Consider the following 24,731-nt stretch of genomic DNA (forward strand, 5'->3'; position numbering starts at 1 on the left):
GGGTTTTTGTTCAGACTGTACCCATCTGAGGTTTTATAGGGTCTGTTGATGTTTTAGCTCTTTGATGGCAGAAGTGACAGTCAATGTTTTCAGACTCTGTGTCCAGTGGTCAGTTTAGCAAGAGCCACAAAACAGACAAACATTATTGTCTCAGTTGCATCAAGGAATGCGAATTGTGGCATATTTCAAAGCATCCTCTTAGTGTGTTTGGGTACATGCACACAATGATTTATGGATTGGGGATTATGGGCTGTAATGTGATGTGGTCACAGTGCCAATGAGAGAGGATAATTTAGGGGTTTTGTAGGAGGTCATTGTTTCTTCACAATTTTGTACTTTATTGTCCATAGTGGTAAAATGTCATCCACTTCCTAAAAATGTAAATGCGAATGTCACAGGGGAACAGGGAACACAGGGGAACACAGGGGAACACAGGGGAACACAGGGGAAGAGGGAAAGAAAACTTGGAATGGAAAGGAAACGCTGTCACTTTGATAGGTTTGATATATCATGGATGGGTGGGCAATACAAAAAAGATATCAAGGTAAAATATCAATAGGCAGAGAGAGACAGACACGGGGAGAGACAGACTTAAATGAAAGAAGTGAAGCTTGGTTTGATTCACACAATGACCAGGGCCAATAGGATAAACCCTCCCAGTCTTGAGGAGGGAAGGGGGTGGTGGGGATTCAAAGTAAGGCAGGCTTTACAGTGAGTCAAACACTCTCAAAGACAGACTACCGACAGTCTTCACGGCACTAAGATATGGGCTTACTGTGAGTGAAACCTGAAGCTTCTCTCTTAAACCTAAAAACAAAAAGACTAAAAAGAGGAAGTTAGACTGAGAGAGAGTAAGTAAGAGATACAACTTTTTCAGGAAGATGGAAAACTGATTGTGTCCAAAACTTTGAATCTTTAGTGGGAGAAAAAGAAGAGCACGGACAAGCCTGAGGATACTACAGATTATGTTGCCATGGAAACCAAAACCTGGAAGCGGACGCAAGGACCACTGAAGGTGGACAACGTCCCTTGACTGCATCCTTGACACGTTACTGTCCCGCTGCGCACTGTGGTGAGAGGTACATAAACCATACTTTATACTTCACTGTGATAACACCTATTTAACACTTTATTTAAGAGTCAACAGTTTTAACAATTTCAAGAACTTCTAAGGATGTTTTAAAAAATGCCAACTATCATAACAAATAGTGTGCACTAATGCCATTTCTTTCAAAAAAAATTTTTGATGCAAGATGATACACAATACACATATAAATTAGCCCACTTCATTGGCTGAATTTTCATTTTAAATAACAGGATTTCAGAATACAATGATAAATGCTTTGAAGACGGACATTCTTTGCAGCGTATGTGAGGAAACAGTGATTATATATGTGAAAGTACAATGTACCATTAGGATTTACTGAGAAAAGCGTAGATACAGTAAGTGAGTGCTGCTTCGACATATCCCACGTGAGCGCTTCGAACTAGTGGGCAGTAAGAGACTGACTGAGATAGTGAGACTGAGTGACTCAGTGAGTGTCTGAATGACTAAGCGCAGAACCACGTAATTCGACCAGCAGTAGTTGTGCAGCTATTTGGTATTTCTGCCAGCAGTGAGGGTTTGATTCCCACTGGGCCCACCCATAGTAAAAATATACGCCTTAAAGGTACTTTAAGCTGTTCTGGATAAAAGTGTCTTCTAAATTACTATAATTAGTGGCTGGAGGTTCCAGAGAATTAGTGTTGTGAGTGAGAGAATTAGTGAGTGATGACAGTATGTTGTACTGTGCATCTCAGTGAGATTAAGAGTCAGTTTAGTTTTTCCAGTGAATATGAAAAAAAGAGAACGAGAGATAATGATGTTAATGTAAATAATGAACCTGTATTCTGTGTGTGCAAAATAATCTCTATTCTTTTTCTCTCTGTTCATGTGTACAGGTGTATATCCTTGTGTGTCTGTGCGTGTTCACTTTTATATAATTAATGTATTTGTGTGTAGTCATGTGCATACTGACATGTATCCAAGTTGGTGTGTGAACATATGTGTGCATGTGTATGTTCCAACAGTATGCGTGCAGTGAATGTTTTGCCTTCTGATCCTTCTTACAGCTCTGGTGACTGCACCACCTTGTACAGTTCACTCTGATGTCAAAGAGGATTTAGCACACAGACACATTACAGTTTCTTTAGCAACAGAAAACACTTCATTGTAAGCCTCTAAAGATAGTCAAACTGGTATTTGATAGAAACAACATTCTTAACATGTGAAGTTTACACATGAACAGGTATTAAGAAAACACTGAGGAAAGCGGATTAAAATGGCACAGTAATGCTGCATTTTGGCCAGTCGTGGCACATTTTTCTGTTAAAATCAGTCAAAATGTTGTTTTTAAACCAACAGAACATTCGCCTTGCTTGTGAGAAAAATATGGCCTAAAATTTTTAAAACCCCTTAACATGCAGTGGCCTGCAAGTGCGCCAGTGATATGCTGTGCAGCCAAACATTGTTCAAACCCAGAGAACATTTCAAATTTTAGTGAAGATCCTAAAGTTTCCAAAGACACCTAATATATCACCTAATATATATAAAATTATGCTCAAGACATCAAGAATATTTCTATTTCATGGAAGGGTAAAGCCTTAAAAAACATGGAGTCTTGGGCTCAGATATTTCACTTGTAAAAAATAATATAGCTTCAATAAAGATCTGAAAGATAGACAGATCTGATACAGAATATAAATGTGATACTGTCAGACAGTGCGAAATAAGGCCATTTTAGCAACCTTAAAGCTACTTAAGGGGAAACAAAAGGGGAAAACTTTATGTTAAGGGATTAACCAAACAAATTCCACCTTAAGTGCAAATGGAAGGTGGTGTTAATCACTGCAGCTAAGTAGTGTCATCCTGATCTGAAATGAGAAAACCTGTACTATCATAGCATCTCTAATTGCCCCTCATCCTCCACTAAAGCACTTAATGTTGCTGAGGCGAAGGAGTTGCCTTATGTTCTTGCCAGTACTTAGCTTGGAAAGCATTATATATGGGCTGCTAGTCATTATCAAGATGGATTGTGGTGACAAATGGCTGCCCAAACTGCCTAAAGCAGCCTCCTGGCAATGTTGGCATTAGACACATTTACACAGAAAAGCCCCCAAAAGGACCCCCCCCCCAAACTGTTAATGAGCCAACAGCCAAGCGTAGTTTGGGAAAATAGAATCCGCAAATGCAGATAATGACATGGTTCCTCTTTGTGTAATTGGCTCCAAGTGAAAACATTTCATTTACCTCTCTTTCCCTCTCTCTTTATAGCCTGTGTTTGAGTCTGTGTGTGTGTGTGTGTGTGTGTGTGTGTGTGTGTGTGTGCGTATGCACATATGTGTGTGGTCACGCATGGGTGTGTGTATGTGCGTGTGTGTGTGTGTGTGTGTGTATGCAGTTACTCTTGTGTGATTGAGGTTTGAGCTGCACGGTGAATTAAATGCAGTTCTACTGTAATTAACTGCACTTACCAGTCTCTGTGTGAGACTTTCTGACGCACCAATAATTGAGGCATCAGGTTTTGTTTGTTTTAACCTGCCTTTGAAGACATGCTGGGAAGATGTTTCACATGGTTTAGTGGAAGTACATCTGTGTGTACAAATTTGAAAGTCTTGAAAGGATTCTTGTTTCTTTTTTCAATTATTTTAACTGATAATCTGAAATATTAAAATATTTAGCAGCTAGGCTGGATTTTCAGGACTTATGTTCTTTATTTCACTTTGAGATTTGAAAAAATACCCATTCTTATCCAGACAGAAAACATTACCATGGTATTATAATGCCATTCTGAAAAACAAAACATAACAAGTTACCACTGATGATAATAGTTGTTTTCAAAAAGGCTTGTGTCTAGCTCAGCAGTCTCTCTGGTATTTGTTTCTGTAATTTCATTAGAAGTCTGAATTTTGGAACCAAGGTCTGCCACAGTTCGGTGAAGCATATCCCCCAAGTATTTGTGGTTCTGGTAAAACATAAAGCTGTGTTTGTGGACAATATTAGTGTTTAGCAGACAGAAAAGTTTGGTTCAGTTTGGTCTCTTAACACACAAAACCACAGTCTCCTTCCGTCTCTGGGACTCTGTGATGATTAGTGCTATGCGTCAAGGAGAGACAGACAGATAGAGTGACAGAGAGAGACAGATGGGGAGAGAAAGAAATAAAGAGACAAATAGCTTGTGGAGAGATGTACAGTTTTGGGAGGAGGGCATGAAGCCCAAGTTGTGTTAGTTTTGTTTCCCAGTAGGTCATCTGTCCCAAACCCCACCATCTCTTCAGTCCCTTTCCTTCTATCTCCTAACCCCACCACTAACTGCCTACCCTTTCACCTCAGCGCTCCCTCCAAAGCCCCTGAATCCCTACCCCAAAATCGCAATTGGTCCCGCAGCAGAGATTGATGAGGACAGCTTGGCAGGGCCGGCACTATCATACTTAGGCTGAGTTTTGGAGTGGAGAGGGAGCGCGGCTGCTGACTGTATAGGCCATCCGTCATGCCCTGTGTACACAGTCGGTCAGGTTATTCCTCAAAAGTCCCCAGGGCTTTGCAGGCTGTAGCTCACAAGAGTCACAGGGTGCCTCTTTAAACGATGGATAGCGCAGGAACAGGGAAACAGAGAACAAGAGCCGGCACACAGAAGCAGAGCCTGTTCCCCTGACCAGGGGTTCATGCATTTAAATACACAGTCAGCAGGAATGAGATGGAGCAGCTACAGACAAATGAGACTGTGCTGTACATGGAAGGTAGATCCCTGGGAGATGGAATGGGGTCATGACTCCCTGATGCAGTAGGTGGTGGAAGGACCCAGCGGGAGTCTTTGGTTTAGTTATTCTAACCTTATGATGGGTGTGTGTGGGCGTGTGTGCTGGCTTGTGTGTGTATGCAAAAATGTGTGTGCCTACAGAAAAAGCACAAATCTGAGATGCAGTTTCCATCCTGATGAAGATATTTGAGGAGTTATTTTTGGCAAATAATAATAATTATCATTATTTTCCTGTGATGCTCTCAATTGATTTCAATATGCATTTTTCTTCCAGACATCCAAATACCAACTTACTTGATTGTAAGTGTAGAACATTTAAATCTGATTTATTGGCAGTGTACACAAGACCCAGATACTTCCTTCCTCCACAGGTTTGATCTCTTAATGAAGAAAAAATAGATTTAAGAGATCAGATTTGCACAAGAAAGTGTTAAAAAGTAAAATAGATCTTCTGTGTCCAACTCCAACATATCTCTTGATATCCTATAGAAAAAATCTGCTTAGAATTCAAACTACATCTCTGCTACATGGACAAACAGCTGCTGTTTTGCTTAAGGCAAGTGCTGCCGGGATAGTGATATACAGACTTGAGTGCTCGTGCAGCTTGGACAGAGCTGCCATGACCTCAGGGTCAAGGCAGAAAAAAGGAGGCAAAAAACAGAGTGGATTATGATAACGTAATTTGTTCCATGTCAGAGTGAGTTGCAAGTCCAGGAAAGGAAGAAAGGGAACATACAAATTTGCACAGCAAAGAAGAGTCTGTGAATAAGAGCAGCCAATGGCCTCAAGGCAGTTTGGTTCTCTGTCAGAATTTCTGACTTGATGTCATGCAACGCTTGTCAAGAGCAACATCTGCTGAAAAGATGCTTGAGTGATGATCAAAAATGTGCTGGTGCAAATACTGACAGCATGCACACAGGCGGATACTCCATCCTGAATATCGGAGAAATAATTCCTAAAGATGAAACTATTTTTCTGGTGCTGGCATGATGCAGAAGACACTATGGCGACTGTGGACACTATGGGTCATTCTCAGATTAGTTTGCTCCATAGTATATCACCAAAGAGTAGAAGAGTAGACTCCCAAAGGGTACTATAGAGTTCCCCAACTCTTCCCCTAATAACATGCAGATGGGCCTCTCTAATGCCTGTTTACATATCTGCGGCATAGTTCATGACTAAAGTAAGCAAAGCCCTAATTATTTTACCCGGCGACGGGACCAATAAAATCAACTTCCCCTTCTCGTTATGGGTGTTTAAGTGTATCCTTTGATGGCAGGGCTTTGTTTATTTTTGGAAGAGTTGCGTAGCCGAGAGGAAAGCAAATAGAAGTAATGACACAGAGATGCTGACAAATGGAGGCCCTGGTGATGGATTAATTTCCTCAATGATGCCTGGAAGGCTAGACTGCGAAGGTGGTTCAACATGAATGCACATTCACACAATTGCAAACATGATTGGCAATACTAATATCATGTTAACAATTATATGACTGTCATGTATCATCACATACTGCCTGAATTAGTGTTACACCAGCTTCAGTGTTAATCATTTTAAGATTCTGTTCATGTGACAAAAGATGATTTATTCTTCAGAAACCATCTTTTCTGTTTAGAAATGTAATGCATAGTAATGTCTCTCTCTCTTTTTGTAGAATGCTGTGGAGAATAACTATCCCAGTCATACTGGCTGGGGTGCTCTGCATCACCGCAGAGACCAAAAAGCCCCGGCCCCAGGGATCCATCCCATCCCCACACAAGACCAAAGGGAACTTGTCCTCAGAGCGTCACCACCGGCTATTGCAGCAGAAACCAGAGGTGCTATCCTCCAGCCGGGAGGCCTTGGTTGTGACAGAGCGCCGCTACCTCCGCAGAGACTGGTGCAAGACCCAACCACTCCGTCAGACAATAAGCGAGGAGGGCTGCCGCAGCCGCACTGTGGTCAACCGTTTTTGCTACGGCCAGTGCAACTCCTTCTACATCCCCCGCCATATGGGCCCCAGCTCGGGTCAGGGCCAGAATCGAGGACAAGCCTCAGGCTCTGGAAGGAAAAGCCATAACAAGGCCCAGGAGCCGTTCCAGTCCTGCTCTTTCTGCAGGCCACACCGCATCACACAGCTCACAGTGCAGCTAGACTGCCCAGACCTGCAACCCCCTTTCAGACACCGTAAGGTGCAGAGGGTCAAACAGTGTCGCTGCATGTCTGTGGATGTGAGCGGCCATGGGAAACTGTGAAGGAGGACTTAAAAGGTCTTTTAATATTGAAATGACATCATATGAGTATTGTCAAGGGCAGAAATTTACAAACTTTGCCAAACAAGGACTGGCTTCAAGTTGAACAATTCTGCATTGTGTTGTACAAATAATAACTTGTCCCTCAATAAAATGACATGAAAACTGGTATTGGAACTGGTATTATTAAACAAAGACTCAACATTGATTTAATCAGGGACTAGCAGCCATGTTGGCAAGCTGATGCTATTGAAAGAGACTGATTCAAGTGGCTGTGCAAGAGACACTGACGATGAAGCAGCCAATATTCAACATTAAACAAGTTTTTTTTTCTCCCTGTTATTTCAAAAAGTTCATATGTACTGTACCTGGCTATTTGTACATTTGTCACTACAAAACATTATGGACACTGATTGGCTGGCTGATTATTCAGTGTCTTAAAGAAACTAGACTGTAGAAATAGTGTGGCCTCTTTAAAAGTTTCTGTAATATGACATGTTTTTCTGCAGGTGGATCTACAGTAATTACATAGTTTGCCAGCAATGTTTTTACCCGTGGGAGATGTTAATGGTGTTTTACAAGTATTGTATCTGTTATCCTGTATCTTTCCCTTAACTTCAATGATGTCACAAAGGATACACAAGTTGATGTCAAGGAGAAGATTTCAAGAAACATGACAATACAGCAATGACCAGTGGCAACCACCTGCTAGGACACAGGCCTGGCCTGTATACTGTACATTTCCACAAATATACTAGCCAGTAGGAAGAAAATACTGCAGCATGTGTAATGGAGGTGCAATGCAATATATACAGTATATATATTTTATGTATGTGTGTAAGTATGTATGTGAAAAGTATATTAAAATCTATTTCATATAAAACAGTGGTTTTTAAACTGCATGTAGTTCTGTACCACTTAATATCACAGTTGGACAAATGATAAGCAGAAAACAATCAGCAACAGAAGAATTTTTATTAAAAATTTATGTAATTTCTTTTATTCAATAAATATATTTTTTCATGGTCAAGGGTATTCAATCAAAGCATATTGTTGGTATTGCACATGGACATCACATCACATGGTCTTACTGCTTCATTAGCATATGGGAGTTCACACACTCACACATAGAAGGAATGGCAAAACTAACTGCATAGGATTTTGCTTAAAACAAAGCAAGTTGACAATACTGCTGAATAAAACAATAGTAGGTCTATATCAGGTCACACCACTTAGGTATGCACAGCCTTTCTGGATATTAAACCACAATATAGAAGGTGATGTATGTAAAACACATGTATAATTATCACTAGGTTCTGAAACACACTTGATGAAACTATTAAGAAAAGCAAATTTCATGTTTCAGCCTATGTAAAACAGATTTTTCTTCTTTACATGTAACATTTAATTACAGATGATTGACCTCTCCCCTGTGCGATAAGGCACTTTCTGTCTGGCAGGTGATCCATACCTACCGTATAGAAAGGTTATAAAATTCTGTGCTTTTCACCATTAAGGAAGATATAAAGAGGAAGTGTTCATGCCTTCCTAATAAACTAGGCTTGGGAATCACACTAAAAAAGAAAACAGGCTACATATGGCTTATAAAATACTGAGAAAGCTTGGATACAGTGTTGCTACAAATTTCATACTCCAGTGAGAATTTTCTGGCATTTTCTGGCAAATGACTCAACCACATTTAATCATCTCAGCTTAAGGATGTCTTTTGGTAGCAATATTTCATGTAATTATGCAAATGCTATCAAAGGGTGGCTGAGAATGTAACTTTTCATTCCATTTTTAAACAATATAATATCCACTTTGAACCAACTCACAATAAACAACAGGTCTAAATTAATTGAAAACAAATACTGGAAGCAAATAAATGTTGTAAAAATGACTGATGAGTCTTTGTCAGATTGTACAAACAGTGCTTGTGCAATAGGCTTGGTGATGATAATTTTCCATTCTCTGCTTCAGATCTTCTGACCCAGCTTTGCTTTCTGTGGAATAAAAAACGGGTTTGAGTTATTTACAGCTGGCAGCACTGACACTCATCTCAATATGTTACTGTAGGAGTGTTGTTTCTTCAACACCCTGACAAGTGTATGTAAGGAACAGAGTCTGTTAGGGGGAAGAGACAATTTGCACCAGGGGAAAAAAAAAAGATGAGGGCAAGTACAGTTGGAACTAAATTAACAAATAAAAGCACACATGAGACCATATAGTAACCGTGACACGAAGTGTAAAGACGTACTATTCCAGTTGCATGTTTAGGTTTCACATTGTAGGAAGCCTTCTCCCTGGCCTGTTTGAAGCACTCTTCAGCCATTTTGACCCTGAAAAAAGATCAGTAATAACCATCAGTCATCCTATGGAGGCCTCAAAAGCAATAAATTGGATGGACACACTCATTCACACTACTGAAATTCATTATTTCACCATAAAAAAAGAAAGAAAAAAAATTCCAGCTTGGACCATCCAAACTATGGTCAATATGGTATTTGGACACCATGATCTCGGTTTGTCAAAATACCAGTCCTCCTACTTTGAAATGACTAACTCTAGTTTACTATTGCATGGAGAGATCTATGGAAAGCCAAGTGGACTATAAACATCTCAGAAATGTAGTGTACCATCCTGCTGAGACAACAATTGTAGCCTCACCAAGCCGCAAAGAAAAAGCTGCCCAGGTAAGATATGGATAGATACCAGCTACAGACACAAGTGTGCTAAATAATAATATATGGGCTACAAAGGTCCAATGCACCCCTTTTTTCTAATCAGGTATATATATATATATATATATATATATATATATATATATATATATATATATATATATGAAAACTAGGAGAGTCTTTTTACTAGACCATAATCTCTAATGCATCTGCAGAATTACATGAGGCTGTTTTGCCAGTTTTCAAGTGGCTCCACATGATCACAGCTGATGGAGGCTACAGTCCAGTGAGAGCTCGATTCTACGCAGGAGGCACGCAGAGGCAGCAATTGTAGCCTGCCAAGGGAATAGTTGTAGCCTCATTGAGGCTTAAAAAACTGCCCATTGTGGGACTTGAACCCTGGTTTCCAGCACCACTAAGCTATCTGTATTAAGAACATTTCAATTCATTTCTATTACACAGTTATTAATTTGGGAGTTTGGGATATGCTTCCAATTTCAGCAAGAGAAAATTAGTGTATGATTTTTCCCTCACTTATTCTGTATTTATTTAAAGGCCCTGATAACATATTTTCTTAATCATTCAGGCAATGTATTTCTGTGTTTAACTAGAATTCAGTAAGAGCATAATAATAAATTATTATTCAATTATAATCATAAAGGCTAAAGGCCATCATAGTCGCCAATAAATTTAAGATACATAAATACTTTATTAATTCCAGTGGGAATTTTTTCTGTTACAGCACCTTAGAGCTTTTAAGACAAGATAAAAAACAAAGAAATATAATTAGACAATACAATACAAAAAAAGTCTATCTATACCTTGACATAAGGCAAAGAGGTAGAACTGTTAATTTTAAGTACTGTGCAAATATATTTGATACAGCAGTGTGCTGTAGAAGTGGGGAAGAAGGGGCCCACCAACCAATGACAATAAAACACTAAAAAATAATTTTGCCAGTAAGAACGGAACAAGAAATCGAGCTGAATTTGGGCTTTTTGTTGTGTTTCTGGTTTCTGCCCACACAATTCAAACATACCTTGGTCTTTGATCATTTCACTCTCTCCACTAATATTTCCCCTTACATTTCCCAAACATAGATATAATGGACCCCCTTGGTAAGGCTACGATTGTTGTATCGACAGGCTACAATTGTTGCCTCGGCAGGTGACAATTGTAGCCTGCCAAGGCAACAATTGTAGCCTGCTGAGGGGTTCATTGTAGCCTTGGCAGGCGTTCTGTCGGATGGTACACTACATTTCTGAGATGTTTATGGTCCACTTGGCTTTCCATAATAGTTCGCCTCTGCTCATTACTGTGTGTGCCATGTTTGCATGTCTATACAGCGCAGGTGAGGATTAATATCTCTATTTCCACTGGAGTCTAAAAGAAAAAATCAGCAGAAAGAGAATTGGGATGATTGCCTATGGCAAAGGGCAAAGAGTTAATGCTTTCATATTTGTTTTTATTCTTTCCTACTGAACAAGATTGTGACATTTTGCTTCTCTTACAAATACATATCACAATTCAATCTTCATTTGGCATAATGGACCAATTTGCTTTTTGTTGACATATGCAACAGTATCTTTATATTCATCAAACCACTGGAAGCTAACTGGATGCTGCATGTGTTCTTTTCATTACTGGGGTGAGGACAAAGATTTGGGTCATTTAACCTCTTTTCCCTTCATGAATTTGAATGACTCTGATAGGATCTTCAGTGAACACGAGATGTACTGCAAGTTATTAATGGTTCGGGAACTTACGCTTGGGGAAAATTGTAAATGTAGGAACATTGGTGTATCTGTAATGACATTTGAAAAGGTCAGAGAGTGGTGTACCCTTCCCAAAGACACAGAAAAAAATAATGAAAAAACCCTGATATTTCCACAGGATTTGATTTTAGGACAATAGGTTCAAGTGTCCTGTCAGAAGAAGGTATCTGTATCAAGTATAATGTCACATTCTGAAACAGGAAACTTTTCTTCCCATCATATTCTCACCGTTCCTGTAACATCAGCTTATTCTGCTTCTTCCACTGGTCTTTGAAATCAGTGGAAAACTCGTGCCAAATGGAGAAGAAAGTGTTAGGAGAGACCTCTTTCTCTCCTCCTTTGGGTTTAACTGAGAAGGACACGCTCAACTCCAAGAAGCTGAGGACAGAGAACAAAAACATTACTCCAAGACCAAACTATTACAACATGAGATTATAGAAACCTACACCGATTGTTGTGAAACCTGGCCATGTTAAGCAAATATGCAAAATATTAAAGTTAATCTTAGAATAATATGCTTTTTCAGAGATTTAATAGTAGAGTAACATAAAAAACACAAACCAATGATGACTGTGCATTTCAGAGAAGAACAGAAAAAAAAAATAAAATGGAAATACTGCCACTAAAGCAGCATAGTCATTTTGTTTTTTCTGATGGATTAACTTCCAGGACTAAATAGAACTCTTATACAGCTCATATACTGTGTTTAGCTTTGTCACACCTCTCCCTGGTGTGTATAAGCCTCTATGTAAGTTTTTGTACATACATACACACATACTCTATAGTATGTAAGCATGACAATGACAAAAAGACAAGGAGACAAAGACAGATCTAGCAAAAGGAAAGCATGAATATGGCAGGTGACACACGTTAAAGTGTTAAATGTGGTGGCCATTTGCAGTGGATCAATACAGTGGACAGGTTGGGGTCTCTTTGTTTGGAGTGTGCTATAGGAACACATTCCTAGCCAGCAGTAACAGAAGCCTGGAGCCAAGGCAGTCTACTCTCACTCCGCTTAGATAAACAACACAGACACCGCACAGGGGGCCTCCCGTCTACTGAAGGCCTGGCATGATGGCCTGCACCTTCCATGTAACTGAAGGAATCAGGAGCCCTAAATATTACAAAGCAGCAAGATTATATTTCTTCACTGCAGTGAGAATATATCAATTCGAACTGTACTGGATTGCATTATCCTCAAATTCAACTGTTATCACTGTTTTGACGCTTCACAAAAGACCAAATGTAAACCCATGAAATTGAATAGAAGTGACTGCGCTTATCTTTCAAGTGAAGAAGCTGCAGGAAAATGTTTAAAGATAAAGAAAGCTTTTACATCTTCTGAGTGTCTCCCAGCTGCTTCTCTTGTGTTTCCAGTTCGGTTTTGGCTGTAAAGGAAAGCATAAGTAAATACAGGATTAGATTAGGACCAATACAGGATTTCCTGTAATGTCAGAAAATACATCTTTCACCTACAGTACAATGCAACTTGTATATAGGAGGATTCCACATGTCACCATCACTTAAATCAACAGTCTTCTTCAAGGTCAGTGCTGTGCCACCAGGTTATTAAGTGTTGGATTGTCTGCTGTCGCACAACTGACAAATGAGTACTGCAGATTGCAGGACAAGTACTTCTTTGTGCAGGAGTTACTTCAAATGGAGACAGATGACTGTGTGTGTGTGTGTGTGTGTGTGTGTGTGTGTGTGTGTGTGTGTGTGTGTGTGTGTGTGAGTGAGTGAGTGAGAGAGAGAGAGAGAGAGTGTGTGAGTGAGTGAGAGTAAAGAAGACAGCGAGAGGGTAAGAAAACTGGGAGTTGGACATCATGGTACACATTTGGCGATATTTCTAACAGGCCTCAACATTTATCTCATGGGCCATCAGGATAATTTTGACTGTGTTATAAATTATGATATAAGACAACAGCAGTGAAATGTGACAGCCTCAGTCAGGAAAATGCTGCAAGTTACTACTTATCAAATTTCAGATCCATGGGCTAATATTTTCCCCCAAATATAGTAGTAGTCACTCCAGCTGTTTTTTTTTTTGCTGGTCTATATCTTCACTGTGCTGTTGTATGACTGTCAAAAGGTTAGACATTAAATTATCTCCCAGACAGCTTCTCTGTCCCCTCAAGGTCAATTATCTGTAAGCTGCTGCTGCCTTAAACTGTCAAATGATCAGAAATGACCTTCGGCCTCCTCATGGCTTTCCAAGACAGACACGACAGCAGATGGGACAGAAAATCTTTCCTGGCACAAATCTGTGTTCTGCTCTTATCCTGGGAATATCTGGTTGCTACGTGTAATTGAAGCCAGAACCACATCTAAAGATTGCAGACAAACCCGTTGAGACCAGCACTATGCTTTATCACTCCACAGTGCTAAATCACTCTGTAGCCCTCAATCATGTCTCTCTCTGCTGACGGCTCATCAATAAATTATGACAAATTGATCAATAATGTGAATGAGGCTTGTTAAAAGCATCTTAATATCAGGACTGTGCTTTGTTCTCTGAGAAAAGATGTTTTAAGATGCTACTTACCATTACTAACACTGAACTGGAAGATCCTGTTTTGAGTGATGTAAAATATATTTTTTAATACCTTGAATATCAATTTAAACTCTGACACTCTTAGATAAACTTTTCCCTGACGCTGAGTCATTCAATATGACTTCAAAATGATAAATTTTGCTCTTATCTACTTATATTATTGTGGTGATATTAAGACAATGTGGTATTGTGGGCCAGGATGATTAAACTGATAAACATTGTATTTACAACTAAATAAAAGAAAACATTTCAAAGAATATTATTTAAAGATGTCAGTTCTGTTATCGCATCATGATAAAGATCAACATGTCTATTCAATATGTGATTTTACTATAGTAGTTTGATGTTCACTTTAACCATATCGGCCTACATGATGCGACATCCCAAGCAGCAGTTGTAGAGTTGTAGTTGGTAGAAAACAGAGGGAGAGTTTGACATCAGTCTTACTAATCTTCATGTCCATCAGAAACAGATTATCACATAGCCAATGCTCTCTCGCTAGTCACAGCGACTCCATCAAAGGCCTGCATGCATGAGAATTTGTGAAGCGAGCGGGGAAAATTGAGCTAGACCAAACAGCAGAGCTCCAACAAGTCCGCTCCCACTGTTATTCTGTGGTTAGTTTCATGGTCAGAAAATAAACAAAAGCGGTTTAAACTGTGGAGCCAGAAACAGTTTAACCCCAGGCTTTTTAGAAATTACAGAAATAACAAAAATAAGACATTTGGCTGTTGTTCTTTTTTCACCGCCGCAGTGGAGGAACCCCAAGAATCCCGTCTGGAGCCTTCTGAGTCACATGTCCATGTTACGGTGCTTACATTCTGCTCTCAGAGGAAAAACCTCGTCATTTGCATCAAAGAGAGAGCTCCCATATTTCTCTCAAACACAGAGAGAGGAAAAGAGAGGGAGAGAGTGGGAGAGATGCTTTCATCTGCAGACTTCCTTTAAAATGGACAGTGAGCATTACCGCGGAAGAACATATGCTATATATTATACTCTCATCTGAATACAAAAGCAGTTGGAAGCGAGGCCTGAGAGCCGGGTCCTTCAGAAAGATTGGTCACAGTCAACTGAATGTAGCCAGGGTCAAAGCCAATGCTACATAAAGAATGACATTTGGCTTGTTATGTTAAAACAAGCATAACAAACTAAGTCTCACACCTTTGAAGTGGACCACAATATCCCAATATTGTTGTACTGTAGATGTCAGATTATGGATGAAAAAGCACGATGGTATGACATCTGGTGGACATGATGGATAAACATGACTACATTTTCAGTGGATTTTGCCATTACAATATCTAGAATTCCACCAATCGGAAGGGCGGCGTTTCGATCCGATTCAAATGGAGTGTCTTTCTCCATTGCTGTGCCTTTGGTGTGAGTGAATGAGTTAGTTTCTTTGAACTGATGGCAGGAGGCACCTGCTATTAGTGAGTGAATGGGATATGTAGTGCTTCGTGTGTGAAGCGCTTTGAGTAGTCGGAAAAGACTAGAATACAAGTACAGTCCATTTAGTCCAGTCAAGTACAGTCCATTCTAGGGCCTCCATGAGATTGACAATAGTGGTTTTGAGTGAAATGTCTCAACAACTGTTGGATGGATTACCATGAAATTTGCTACAAACATTCTTGTTCCCCTCTGACTTGTCATCTAGCCATCATCAGGTAAAATTTCCAATTTGTCCAATACTTTGGTTTATGACCAAATATATGTAAAACTAATTAACATTCCCATCATCCTCAGCTGTTCTTTTGTGTTTAGTGCTAATTAGTAAATGTTAGTGTGCTAACACACTAAACTAAGATGGTGAACATGGTAAACAGTATACCTGCTAAACATCAACATGTTAGCATTGTCATTCAATAGCATTCAGCTCACAGCACAGCTGTGTGTACAGCCTCACAGAGCCACTAGCATGGCTGTATACTCTTGTATAGTCTTGTTGGAATAAAAGGGCAATGGAAGAGGAAGTGCTCATCATTTACAATCAATTCATCATCAACAGCCCTTTTAGTAAACACCTCACTGAGAAGGTTAATTTGATTTTATAATAGGAGAGAAGGAATGATAGAAAGAGAGAAGAGGTCATGGAGGCAACAGGGTGCTTCTAATCTTTGTCATTTCTATGACAGAAAAAAGACAGAACCTTGTTATTAGAATGGGACAGCAGAATGACAGTGGAAAAATAAAGTATGACAGGAACTGAGGAAAAAATCTTTAACAGCAGGAAAAAGGATAAATAAATGACAAAAACATCACATCAAACTAAGTGAAAGGGATCAGGTGCTGAACAAGTCAGTTTATTCCAGCCTCTCAGGCATCCAGTTCTGTTCACCGCAGTCAATTTAACAGGCTGCATGAATCTTCCTTTGAGGCAGAGCAAGATATACTCTTTTATAAAGGCAGAGATCAAGATAAAAGATCCAGCTACCAAGTGCAGTCATAATCATCAAAGCAGATAGGCATACTTGTAACAATAGCTGTGAGTTATTCAATAAACCTGGAATAAACAGATGTCCCTATGGAAACGACACTGAGTGAACCCTTGTGTGTGTATATCAACCAGAAAAAAGCATGAAACAGATTTGGAAATGTGTCTGTAGACATAGAAGACTTAAATCATTCTGACTGATGAGCTGCTTCACATACTCTCACACCACAGATGCAATTTCAGCTTAGATATGCCAAGGGTATACCAGTACAGAATACTTTTTGAATCAGGAGGGATACATTATTTGGCTGTTTAAGTTTTAATTCCTTGTCTGATGGTAAACACAGATAAGCAAACCATATGTTTAAACAGACTGAACATCACCTGTTTAATCATATTTAAAGGATGAGCCTATTGTCAAAAAGTCTTCCAAAAAAGACCAAAAACAAACATGCATGCATTATACCGATTATCAACACTTTCCAACTTCCCGGTCCTGTCTGTGGTGCTCAGCGCCATGCCAATTTGTTCCTACTGAACACATCCATCTTTTAAAAAAAACAGGTTATAAAAATATACTTTCATTTTTAAAAAAGGTTAAATATTTTTAACAGCTGGACACTCAAACAGGAGTCTATCTATTTGTTGGGGATTCTTTTCAGTAGGGGATTTGATGAAATTCTGAGTATTTAAAGCAGCACAACAGTGTTTATGTTCACGGTAATGAAGGAACATTGCACCCAATGCAATGGTGTGGCTCACTGTTGTGTTTTCAATAGTTTTTGGACAACAATGGAGGCCTATAGCACAGATCAATAAGATATACCAGGCTTTGGCTACACAGACAACAATTGTTAATACTGCAGAATAGTTCTTGTTGATTTTGGTCTTTTCATGGGATTTGAAGAAGAAAAATACAGAATATCACAAGACTTATGTTTTAATGAGACTGGTGAAAGTCTTATCAATCATCAGTTTTAATTGATTTGGAAAACAGGCTCACCTTGGCTAAGAAATCCTTCCATCTTGTCCTTAAAGGGTTGCAGGTTATCTTCAGAGGACAACTTGCAAACTTTCTCCGTCTCAGCTGAGCATGCTGAAACAACAAGAGATGATCATGATGAGCGGGGGAGAAGTCTTTCAGAACAATAATATCTTATCCAACATTTGTGTTGTAATTACAAACTCTGCAGTGCACTTCATCCTGGTTGAGCTCGCTTTGATAAATCTCTGCTGAATTAGTGTCGGCAAAGACATAATGACCCATAATGACTAATAAGGCACCCCCCAGGAACCAGGAAGGCCTGCGCTCTGATCCCAGGAGAAACTTATCGTCACGCTCTATCTGCAACCATAACGGATACACAAACTCAGCTCAAGGCCTTAGAGGTGGAGAGGCCATGAGACGCTATGGGGAATGGGGAGGTCAGGACTGGGCAAGTGGTAATTCATAGACCATATGGTTCCTCAACCAAAAAAAGTACACAGCGAGCTCTCTCCACTGTGTTGCTTGCTGATGTCCTTCGGGCCAGCCAAGGCCATTTCTGCGCCGCCTACCTATTGGAACCCCCCTCTGGGAACTGTCATCGAAGCCCAGGTCTGTTAGAGCACTCAGCTGGCTCTAGGTAATGAAGAGGTCTGCAGGTATAGCATGTGACGATGTATTTATGTACAGCCAGCATGTGCCACTGCCACTGGGGTCGAAGCAGACGCAAGTCCATTTTCCCCTGTGAGCAACTCCATCTTTATGAATTGCAAATAATGAACAGCCTAAAGAATCATTATGGCAGAGAAAAAACAATATTTGGCAACACAGATCAGGCACCTGATTGGTTTAGCAGCAAAGATATATAAAACATGATAGAGAACAGACCAGGTTTGGGGAATTGTCGATCGAGGTGCAAGCACACAAACTCACACAGACACGCGCACATACTCACATGTGTGCATGCATATTGCACAAAAATACATGGTCGTTTTTTACCGCCAGTAGGCCCTTCAGTCTTTGGAAAGTGTTCTGAGTGGTGAGTGACTTGAGACAGAGTAATGAAAGCGATTATTTCCCAACTGCCTCATTCATTAGGACTCTTTTCACTCAACCAATCAGTTTGGCGTGTCAAGCATAATCCAGTTTCCACACTTGATATTCAATAACATAACACATTAATTCTAGCACAGATCTTGTTTTTATAAGCCTCTTTTATTTGTTTACTAATTTTATATAATGTATGTGTTTTTTATATGTTTAATACCAAAATACAACATATAAAGTCCCTATATGAAATAATACTCTCATCATGTGAGTTTTATTGTGTTTTGACTTCATTTAGGGATTACATGTAATCATAGTTCAATGGGAATTCTGAATCCCAACTCCTTGGCTTCTGAAGCCCACTAAAAAAAAGTTTTGTTTTTTTCCCTAAAGTTGATAGTTAGTGGTGACAAAATTTTGATTTTCTTTTTAACCTAATAATAATAATAATAATAATAATGATATGTTCATTATATAACAGCTGGTTAGTAGAAGGCGTATAGTCATGGGAAGTTATGTAATAGATTAACCATGTGTATCAGTTCAGGAACTGATTGAACAACTGACTGATGAATGAATGAATGAAAAAATGAAAGCATTAAAGAGTCAAAGCCATTAAGCAAATCAGTCCATCCATGAATCATATTTAGGACCCCCCTGGGGAAGGTGATCATGCACAACATGCACAGAGACATGCACAAGTATTCTGAAATTCTCTTCAAAACAGTCTCATTGTTGCGTGTTGGAGGTCTGCGGCCTGCAGGGTGAGCCGATTCAGAGCTCGAAGGACAGTCTCTTCCAGTTCAGTGAATAGTTGATGAACCTTTGATAGTGTACACGGGTAGAGGAAGTTCCCTTACCTTGCCCCCTCTATATTTTGATCTCTATTTCACGAGGACAGCAAAGGCACACCAGGTCCAACAGGAGTCTACATCTGACAAGTCACATCTGCTTTTGGTTAGCTCATCTGTACGACAAACAGATGCTATCTCTCTGTTGACCCGCCTCTGTGATCCACACATGACCATAGCTGATCAGGTTTGAAAAATTATTTCCCATTGTGCTAGCAGATATGTGCACGGATTAATACATAATTTATTACTACATACATTTCCATGTAATGGTATTTTAAACATGATACGACACCTGCCATAATTTGTTGGATATGGCATGGCCATGTTTACTACCTGGTAAGCTTGTTGTGAATATGCAGTTTAAAGGTTTTGGATGTGCTCAAACAGAGGGAAAATTATGGAACGTAGGTGGATGACCATACCATTGAGGTCTTTCCTCAGCTTGCGCAGATCTCTTTGAAAGTCCTCAAACTTCATTTGGGAAGCCTGGAAAAGGTCCTGGGGCTCGGGCAGAGGGTAGACACACGTCTCTCTGCCAGCATCCTGGTAAATCACAACACACATTCATGCACAAAACACACACACACACACACACACCAATGTCAAAGTCAATCTACCTCAAATGGGAGGGCCTCTCTAGTATATACTGTAGACACCAGGCAATATTGAAATAAATGTTTTCAGAGACCTACATGACTTATCAGCAGGCCAAACATCCCAGAGAAGATATGGCTGAAACTACAGCAGATAATGACCATTAAGCTTGGTGCAGAAAGAACACTGGAATTCTCTCCATCAGAGTTACTACAGGGCCATTATGAGTGCTAGAGCCATGTCATGCAGGTTGATTTTGGCAAGCAGCACTCTACTGAGTTCATCTCATCTGGAGAACCTAATTATTTACACTAGCGCTCCTTTGGATGCTGTGCCAATGAACAGACTGCAGGTTTGAATGAACCCAGACCAAAGCAGAGCAAGAGCGGGAGATGAAGAGTGAAAGACAGAAAGAGAATTATAAGAGAGAGCCAGAGGAGGAGAGAGATTTGTTTCTGCCGTAAATGAGTAAAGAGAAAATAAATAATTTGATAAAGGATAAGCCATGGTATCCTCTGGCAAGAGAGGAGATGAAAAGAGAGCTTTGGAAGGATTTCTAAGCAAATCAGACTAAAACAGAAAAGTGATTCAAATAAACAGGAACCAAAACATACCTCATCAAAGTGCCTTAGATAGTAAGCAACAATGTAGGACAAAAGACTCTGGGAGTTATCCTGAAAGAAAGAAAAAGATCCAAATAAATAAACCAAATTCCCTTTATTTATTAATTTAATCATTTTGGAGCAGGACGTTTTAATTTGTGCAAGGCAAACAAGAATAGAGACAGCAGTCATAGAAGTTGGGGATAAATCATGACATTGGAAGAGCAATACAACAAAACACAACTGTGCTGGGCTGGCTGTCATAACTCAGAGTTGGTGGAAAGTTTGATGTTCTTTGTGGATACCTTACTCAGTCCACCACCACAAAAACAGTGTGCCCTTATATGGCAGTGCCAAGGGCACACTGAGCCCGGTGTGATATTAAATAAGAACAGTAAACAGAATGGCCTCTCCTCTAAATCTGCACAGCATTGAGGGTCCCTTTCAACTCCTGGACTATCAGGTCTGGACTTGACCATAGATAGGACAATTAAAAAACTCCAAATCAACACTCAGAGTCACCATTTTCCCCCACACGACTTATTTTCTAGTATAATTTGAATTACAGAATAAAGCTGTGTTTCTGTAGGTGCATATAAATTACATAGGTTTGTCTCCTTTACTTATTTGACACACATTAATACATACACTTCCAGTCTCCTGTTTCCTTGTGAATAACACCTAATTGAGCGTCTGCTTTTGTAGAGTGAGAAATGTTTGCTTTTACTCCTTTAACACACAGACTCACACTGCTCTTAACATCCTTGAGTTTTGGCAGAATGTCCAAGGTGAAGCCGTCTGCTTGCCCTCGAGACCGATTACCTCCGTTCATGAAGTTGCCAAAAGCCAGCACCAGGCCAAGCACCTGCAATACACACTCACCACTCTGGAGAGTCTGGTGCACACATACACACACAAACAAATGAGATGAAGATATGAAGGTTAAATTGAGTGACAGACAAGAAAATGAAATCAGAAGAAGGCCAGTGGCTCACCTTGCATACTCTCTGAAGGATTTCTATTTTGCGGAGGATTGAGGTGATACATTCATGGAAAGTTGACTGGAACAGGATGCAGAACACTCGTTCAGAGAAGTTTGGGATTTGGGATAACTGGAATAGAAACCTGAAGAAGTCACAGAATCAGTCACCATAATACATCTGTTTAATGACACAGCTCTCATGAAATACATTTGGTTCAGAAGGTTGGTTTGGCTCTCACTGTTCAGGCTTGTCCAGTGGCTTGGCATCCTCCTTGTCTTTGGATGATTTAATATGCTTTTTAATGCCAGCCATCTCATCAGCTTGAGCTCTCTGTCAAATTAAAATGCAGAGTAAGTTCAGGTGGAAATGTATTGTATATAGGCAGGTGAAATCTAAAAGGTACTTCGATACCATAAAAATGTATGAATGTACGTAAGAATAATGTCATGAATAACAAGTCTCACAGGTAAGATTTTTTTTTACTCAAATCAAAACCTAAACTAAATGTAAGACTAGCTGACCAAAATACAGCATGCACATAGTTTGATTAGGGAAACATCAGAAACTGTTCAAATACAGCCCTTGATGCCAAACACATTGGACTGGAATTATGCTTCTCTGTGCTGCTCGTAAGCAAACTTACACCGGTGTCTTTGGGACACATTCTTTTATACTTATATGGATTGGAGGTATAATGTATGTGTCCACTACATAGCATTGTCATGTTTTGCAAACCACAGTGTAAACCCAGTGACACACCACTACTTCCACATCAAAGAATTTAGTTTTATTAATTTATTAATTAATGGACAGGACAATGACAAGATGGACAACGAGGAGGAATTCATTTTCCTATGCTCTGCCAGAAGATCGCTTTTGGCAGCACTATACTGAAATGTATGCCCAATCGCTTAAAAAAAAACAAACAAAAAAAAAACAGAGAAAGCTTCCCGATAGGATGTTGGATCAACCAATCAGCTTGCTTGACGCACATGTGTGCACATTGTTGATATTTGGTAGATGTGCATGTCGGCTCCTTTGTGAGCCTCTACGACAGTTACCCATAACACGCTTCTCTGCGTAGGTACACAAAGACATTTACCTCCGCAGAGGTATAGTTCCAGCTTTACAGAACTTTTATAAATTTATAGAGTACACTGGATGTTACTTTTATTATTAGGACCTCTGAGTCACCAGTGTCACGCAAAGCTGATCAAACAAATATGTAAGTAACACATAGTAACATTATAGATAAACCATAGTTTTCTGCTGATGAAGATAATGTGATATGATCAAGAGCACCTGAACACTTAATTAATGGACCATGAGGTTATGTTTTGTCAGTTCCTATTTTGAAGGTCAAGAATGAACCTTGAACCTCAACTTTCAAGCCAACATTGATGAGAAGTCCTTAAAGTGTTCAGAACTTTTTTTAGCTCCAGAGTAGTTACTAAATGGAACTTGAGGTGGGTTTGTTTTGTCAGCTTAGTTCTCTGTTTCTTTCTGTAGACAAACTTTATCTCAAGCGTAAAAGAATTCACATATTGTGCCGTTTTGTGCTTAAACTCAACTGTATGCCAGTCTATACCGTGTAAGTTTCATAAATGCTAAATAGTTGCCTTCAGCCAGACTACATTCCTGAATATTTTCCTGCTGTCAGGCTCTGGACCACAGTTTTATACAAGGTGGTGTAAAAAAAAGCTGGCCAGAAATGCCCCTTCGTTTCACAAGAGGCAAAGACAATAGATGTTAATGTGTCTGACTCAGATGGGCAAAACAATAAAACCATCCCCAGGAAGAGAATGTAAACTCTCTCTCAGTTCCTCCAGAGCTCATAGACCCCCAAAGAGTCTCAGCAGTCTGGTCTCTCCCTCTGTTTCTCTCCATCTTTCTCTCTGGGGTTTGGCCTCGGCATGGATCTTTGGAAAACATCAAACACCAGCATCAAACGCACTGAGGGCCCGATTAGTATTCTACACACCGCTGCCTTCTGTCGACGAGGGCAAGCTCTCCTTCGCCTTCTCTCGAGATGTTTTCAAGTGTAAATATATTTAATACAAAGCAGATCCTTTTCAAAGGGCAGCAGTGGAGCCCAGCAGTGTTTGGTGTAATTGGGGACAAGTAGGCATTAGCGTGTGATCTTTGAATTGCTAGGGCATGTTGCAGTGGTTGTTAGCATGAGAAATACAGTCCCATGTGTTATATCAAATGCAAAAGGAAAGTAGGATGATATTTGTGATGCCAGAAGTCTAGCAGTAGCCAAGTGGTATTCATTAGCCAGGTTTCTAGTACAGGGCTAAACAGAGCCAGCCAGGGCTTAATCACTATTTATGTCACTCAATTTTCAATGGAACAACATTTATGAGATTATTTGTACATTGAGCTGCCAAGGACTAGTGTCCAAATGACAAATTGCATCATGTAATAAACATGTCAAATATATTTAGACATCACAAGGTCTTGTCGTGAAAAAAAAGTAGTGTGAGGTGATTATTTGTAGTGTTCAAGTTCGTAGGAGAGACTATAGCTCTAACTGACCTCCATGACATTTAGCTACTGTCAGCTAAAAGGAGTCTGAACTTCAGACAACCAGTCTGGGCCCAGATTATGGCTTGTGATATTAGAGGGGAGGGAGCGGTGTCCCACTATCACTGTGACCCCTTTAATGGCGGTGGCTTATTGTTCAAAGGACAGGAGTGGCTATAATCCGCAGCTCATAGACTGAGCGACTCTGTCCCTGCCTGTGTGTGTATGTTTCTGTCTCTGTGTGCATACAGTACAGTATGTGCGCATTTGTGTGGGTCAACATGTTTGTTTGCGGGCATGTTTGTGTGTGTGTGAGGGAAAAAAAGAGTGAGGGAGAGCAGCGTGTGATCCCCCTCCTAGCACAGTGAGTGAGGGTGTAACCATTAGAAGCCCCTTGCATTCCTCAAGACAGGCTGACTGTGCTGCCAACTGTGGTTTAGGGGGCTGGAGACCCACAGACAGGATGGAGTCTCGCAATACAAAAGAGAAACAATTTGGCTCCTTGACTCAATAACATAGCCTTAGGCCATAAGGGGGAGAAGGAGAGAGAGGGAGAGAGGGAGAGGGCTTGAAGTCTTAGGGTGAGTGGAGAGGTTAGAAGACTTTTGATCCTCAGTTATGACACATTAGTTCATAACTACAGCTTGTCTCAAGCCTCAGTCTCAT

The 24,731-nt window shown here is 40.0% G+C and overlaps 2 protein-coding genes across 2 annotated transcripts in view; one reads left to right on the forward strand and one right to left on the reverse strand.

Annotated features, from left to right (window-relative positions):
* Window positions 1-428: 428 nt before the first annotated feature.
* On the forward strand, window positions 429-7,199 carry grem2a (gremlin 2, DAN family BMP antagonist a). Its single transcript, XM_044214198.1, has 2 exons — window positions 429-1,079; window positions 6,454-7,199. The coding sequence occupies exon 2, from the start codon at window positions 6,455-6,457 to the stop codon at window positions 7,031-7,033; it is 579 nt and encodes a 192-aa protein (XP_044070133.1). The 5' UTR covers window positions 429-1,079; window position 6,454; the 3' UTR covers window positions 7,034-7,199.
* Window positions 7,200-7,986: 787 nt separating this feature from the next.
* The window catches only part of fmn2a (formin 2a), a 41,329-nt gene continuing 24,584 nt past the window's right edge, over window positions 7,987-24,731 (reverse strand). Inside the window, 10 exon segments of the mRNA XM_044214194.1 lie at window positions 7,987-9,033; window positions 9,288-9,369; window positions 11,715-11,864; window positions 12,823-12,874; window positions 17,478-17,570; window positions 19,783-19,903; window positions 20,569-20,628; window positions 21,305-21,451; window positions 21,552-21,681; window positions 21,778-21,869. Coding sequence (XP_044070129.1) covers window positions 9,007-9,033; window positions 9,288-9,369; window positions 11,715-11,864; window positions 12,823-12,874; window positions 17,478-17,570; window positions 19,783-19,903; window positions 20,569-20,628; window positions 21,305-21,451; window positions 21,552-21,681; window positions 21,778-21,869 — 954 coding nt within the window. The 3' untranslated portion in view covers window positions 7,987-9,006.

The sequence above is a fragment of the Siniperca chuatsi genome, linkage group LG11 (genome assembly GCF_020085105.1).
Source record: "Siniperca chuatsi isolate FFG_IHB_CAS linkage group LG11, ASM2008510v1, whole genome shotgun sequence".
In the NCBI taxonomy this organism is placed as follows: Eukaryota; Metazoa; Chordata; class Actinopteri; order Centrarchiformes; family Sinipercidae; genus Siniperca; species Siniperca chuatsi.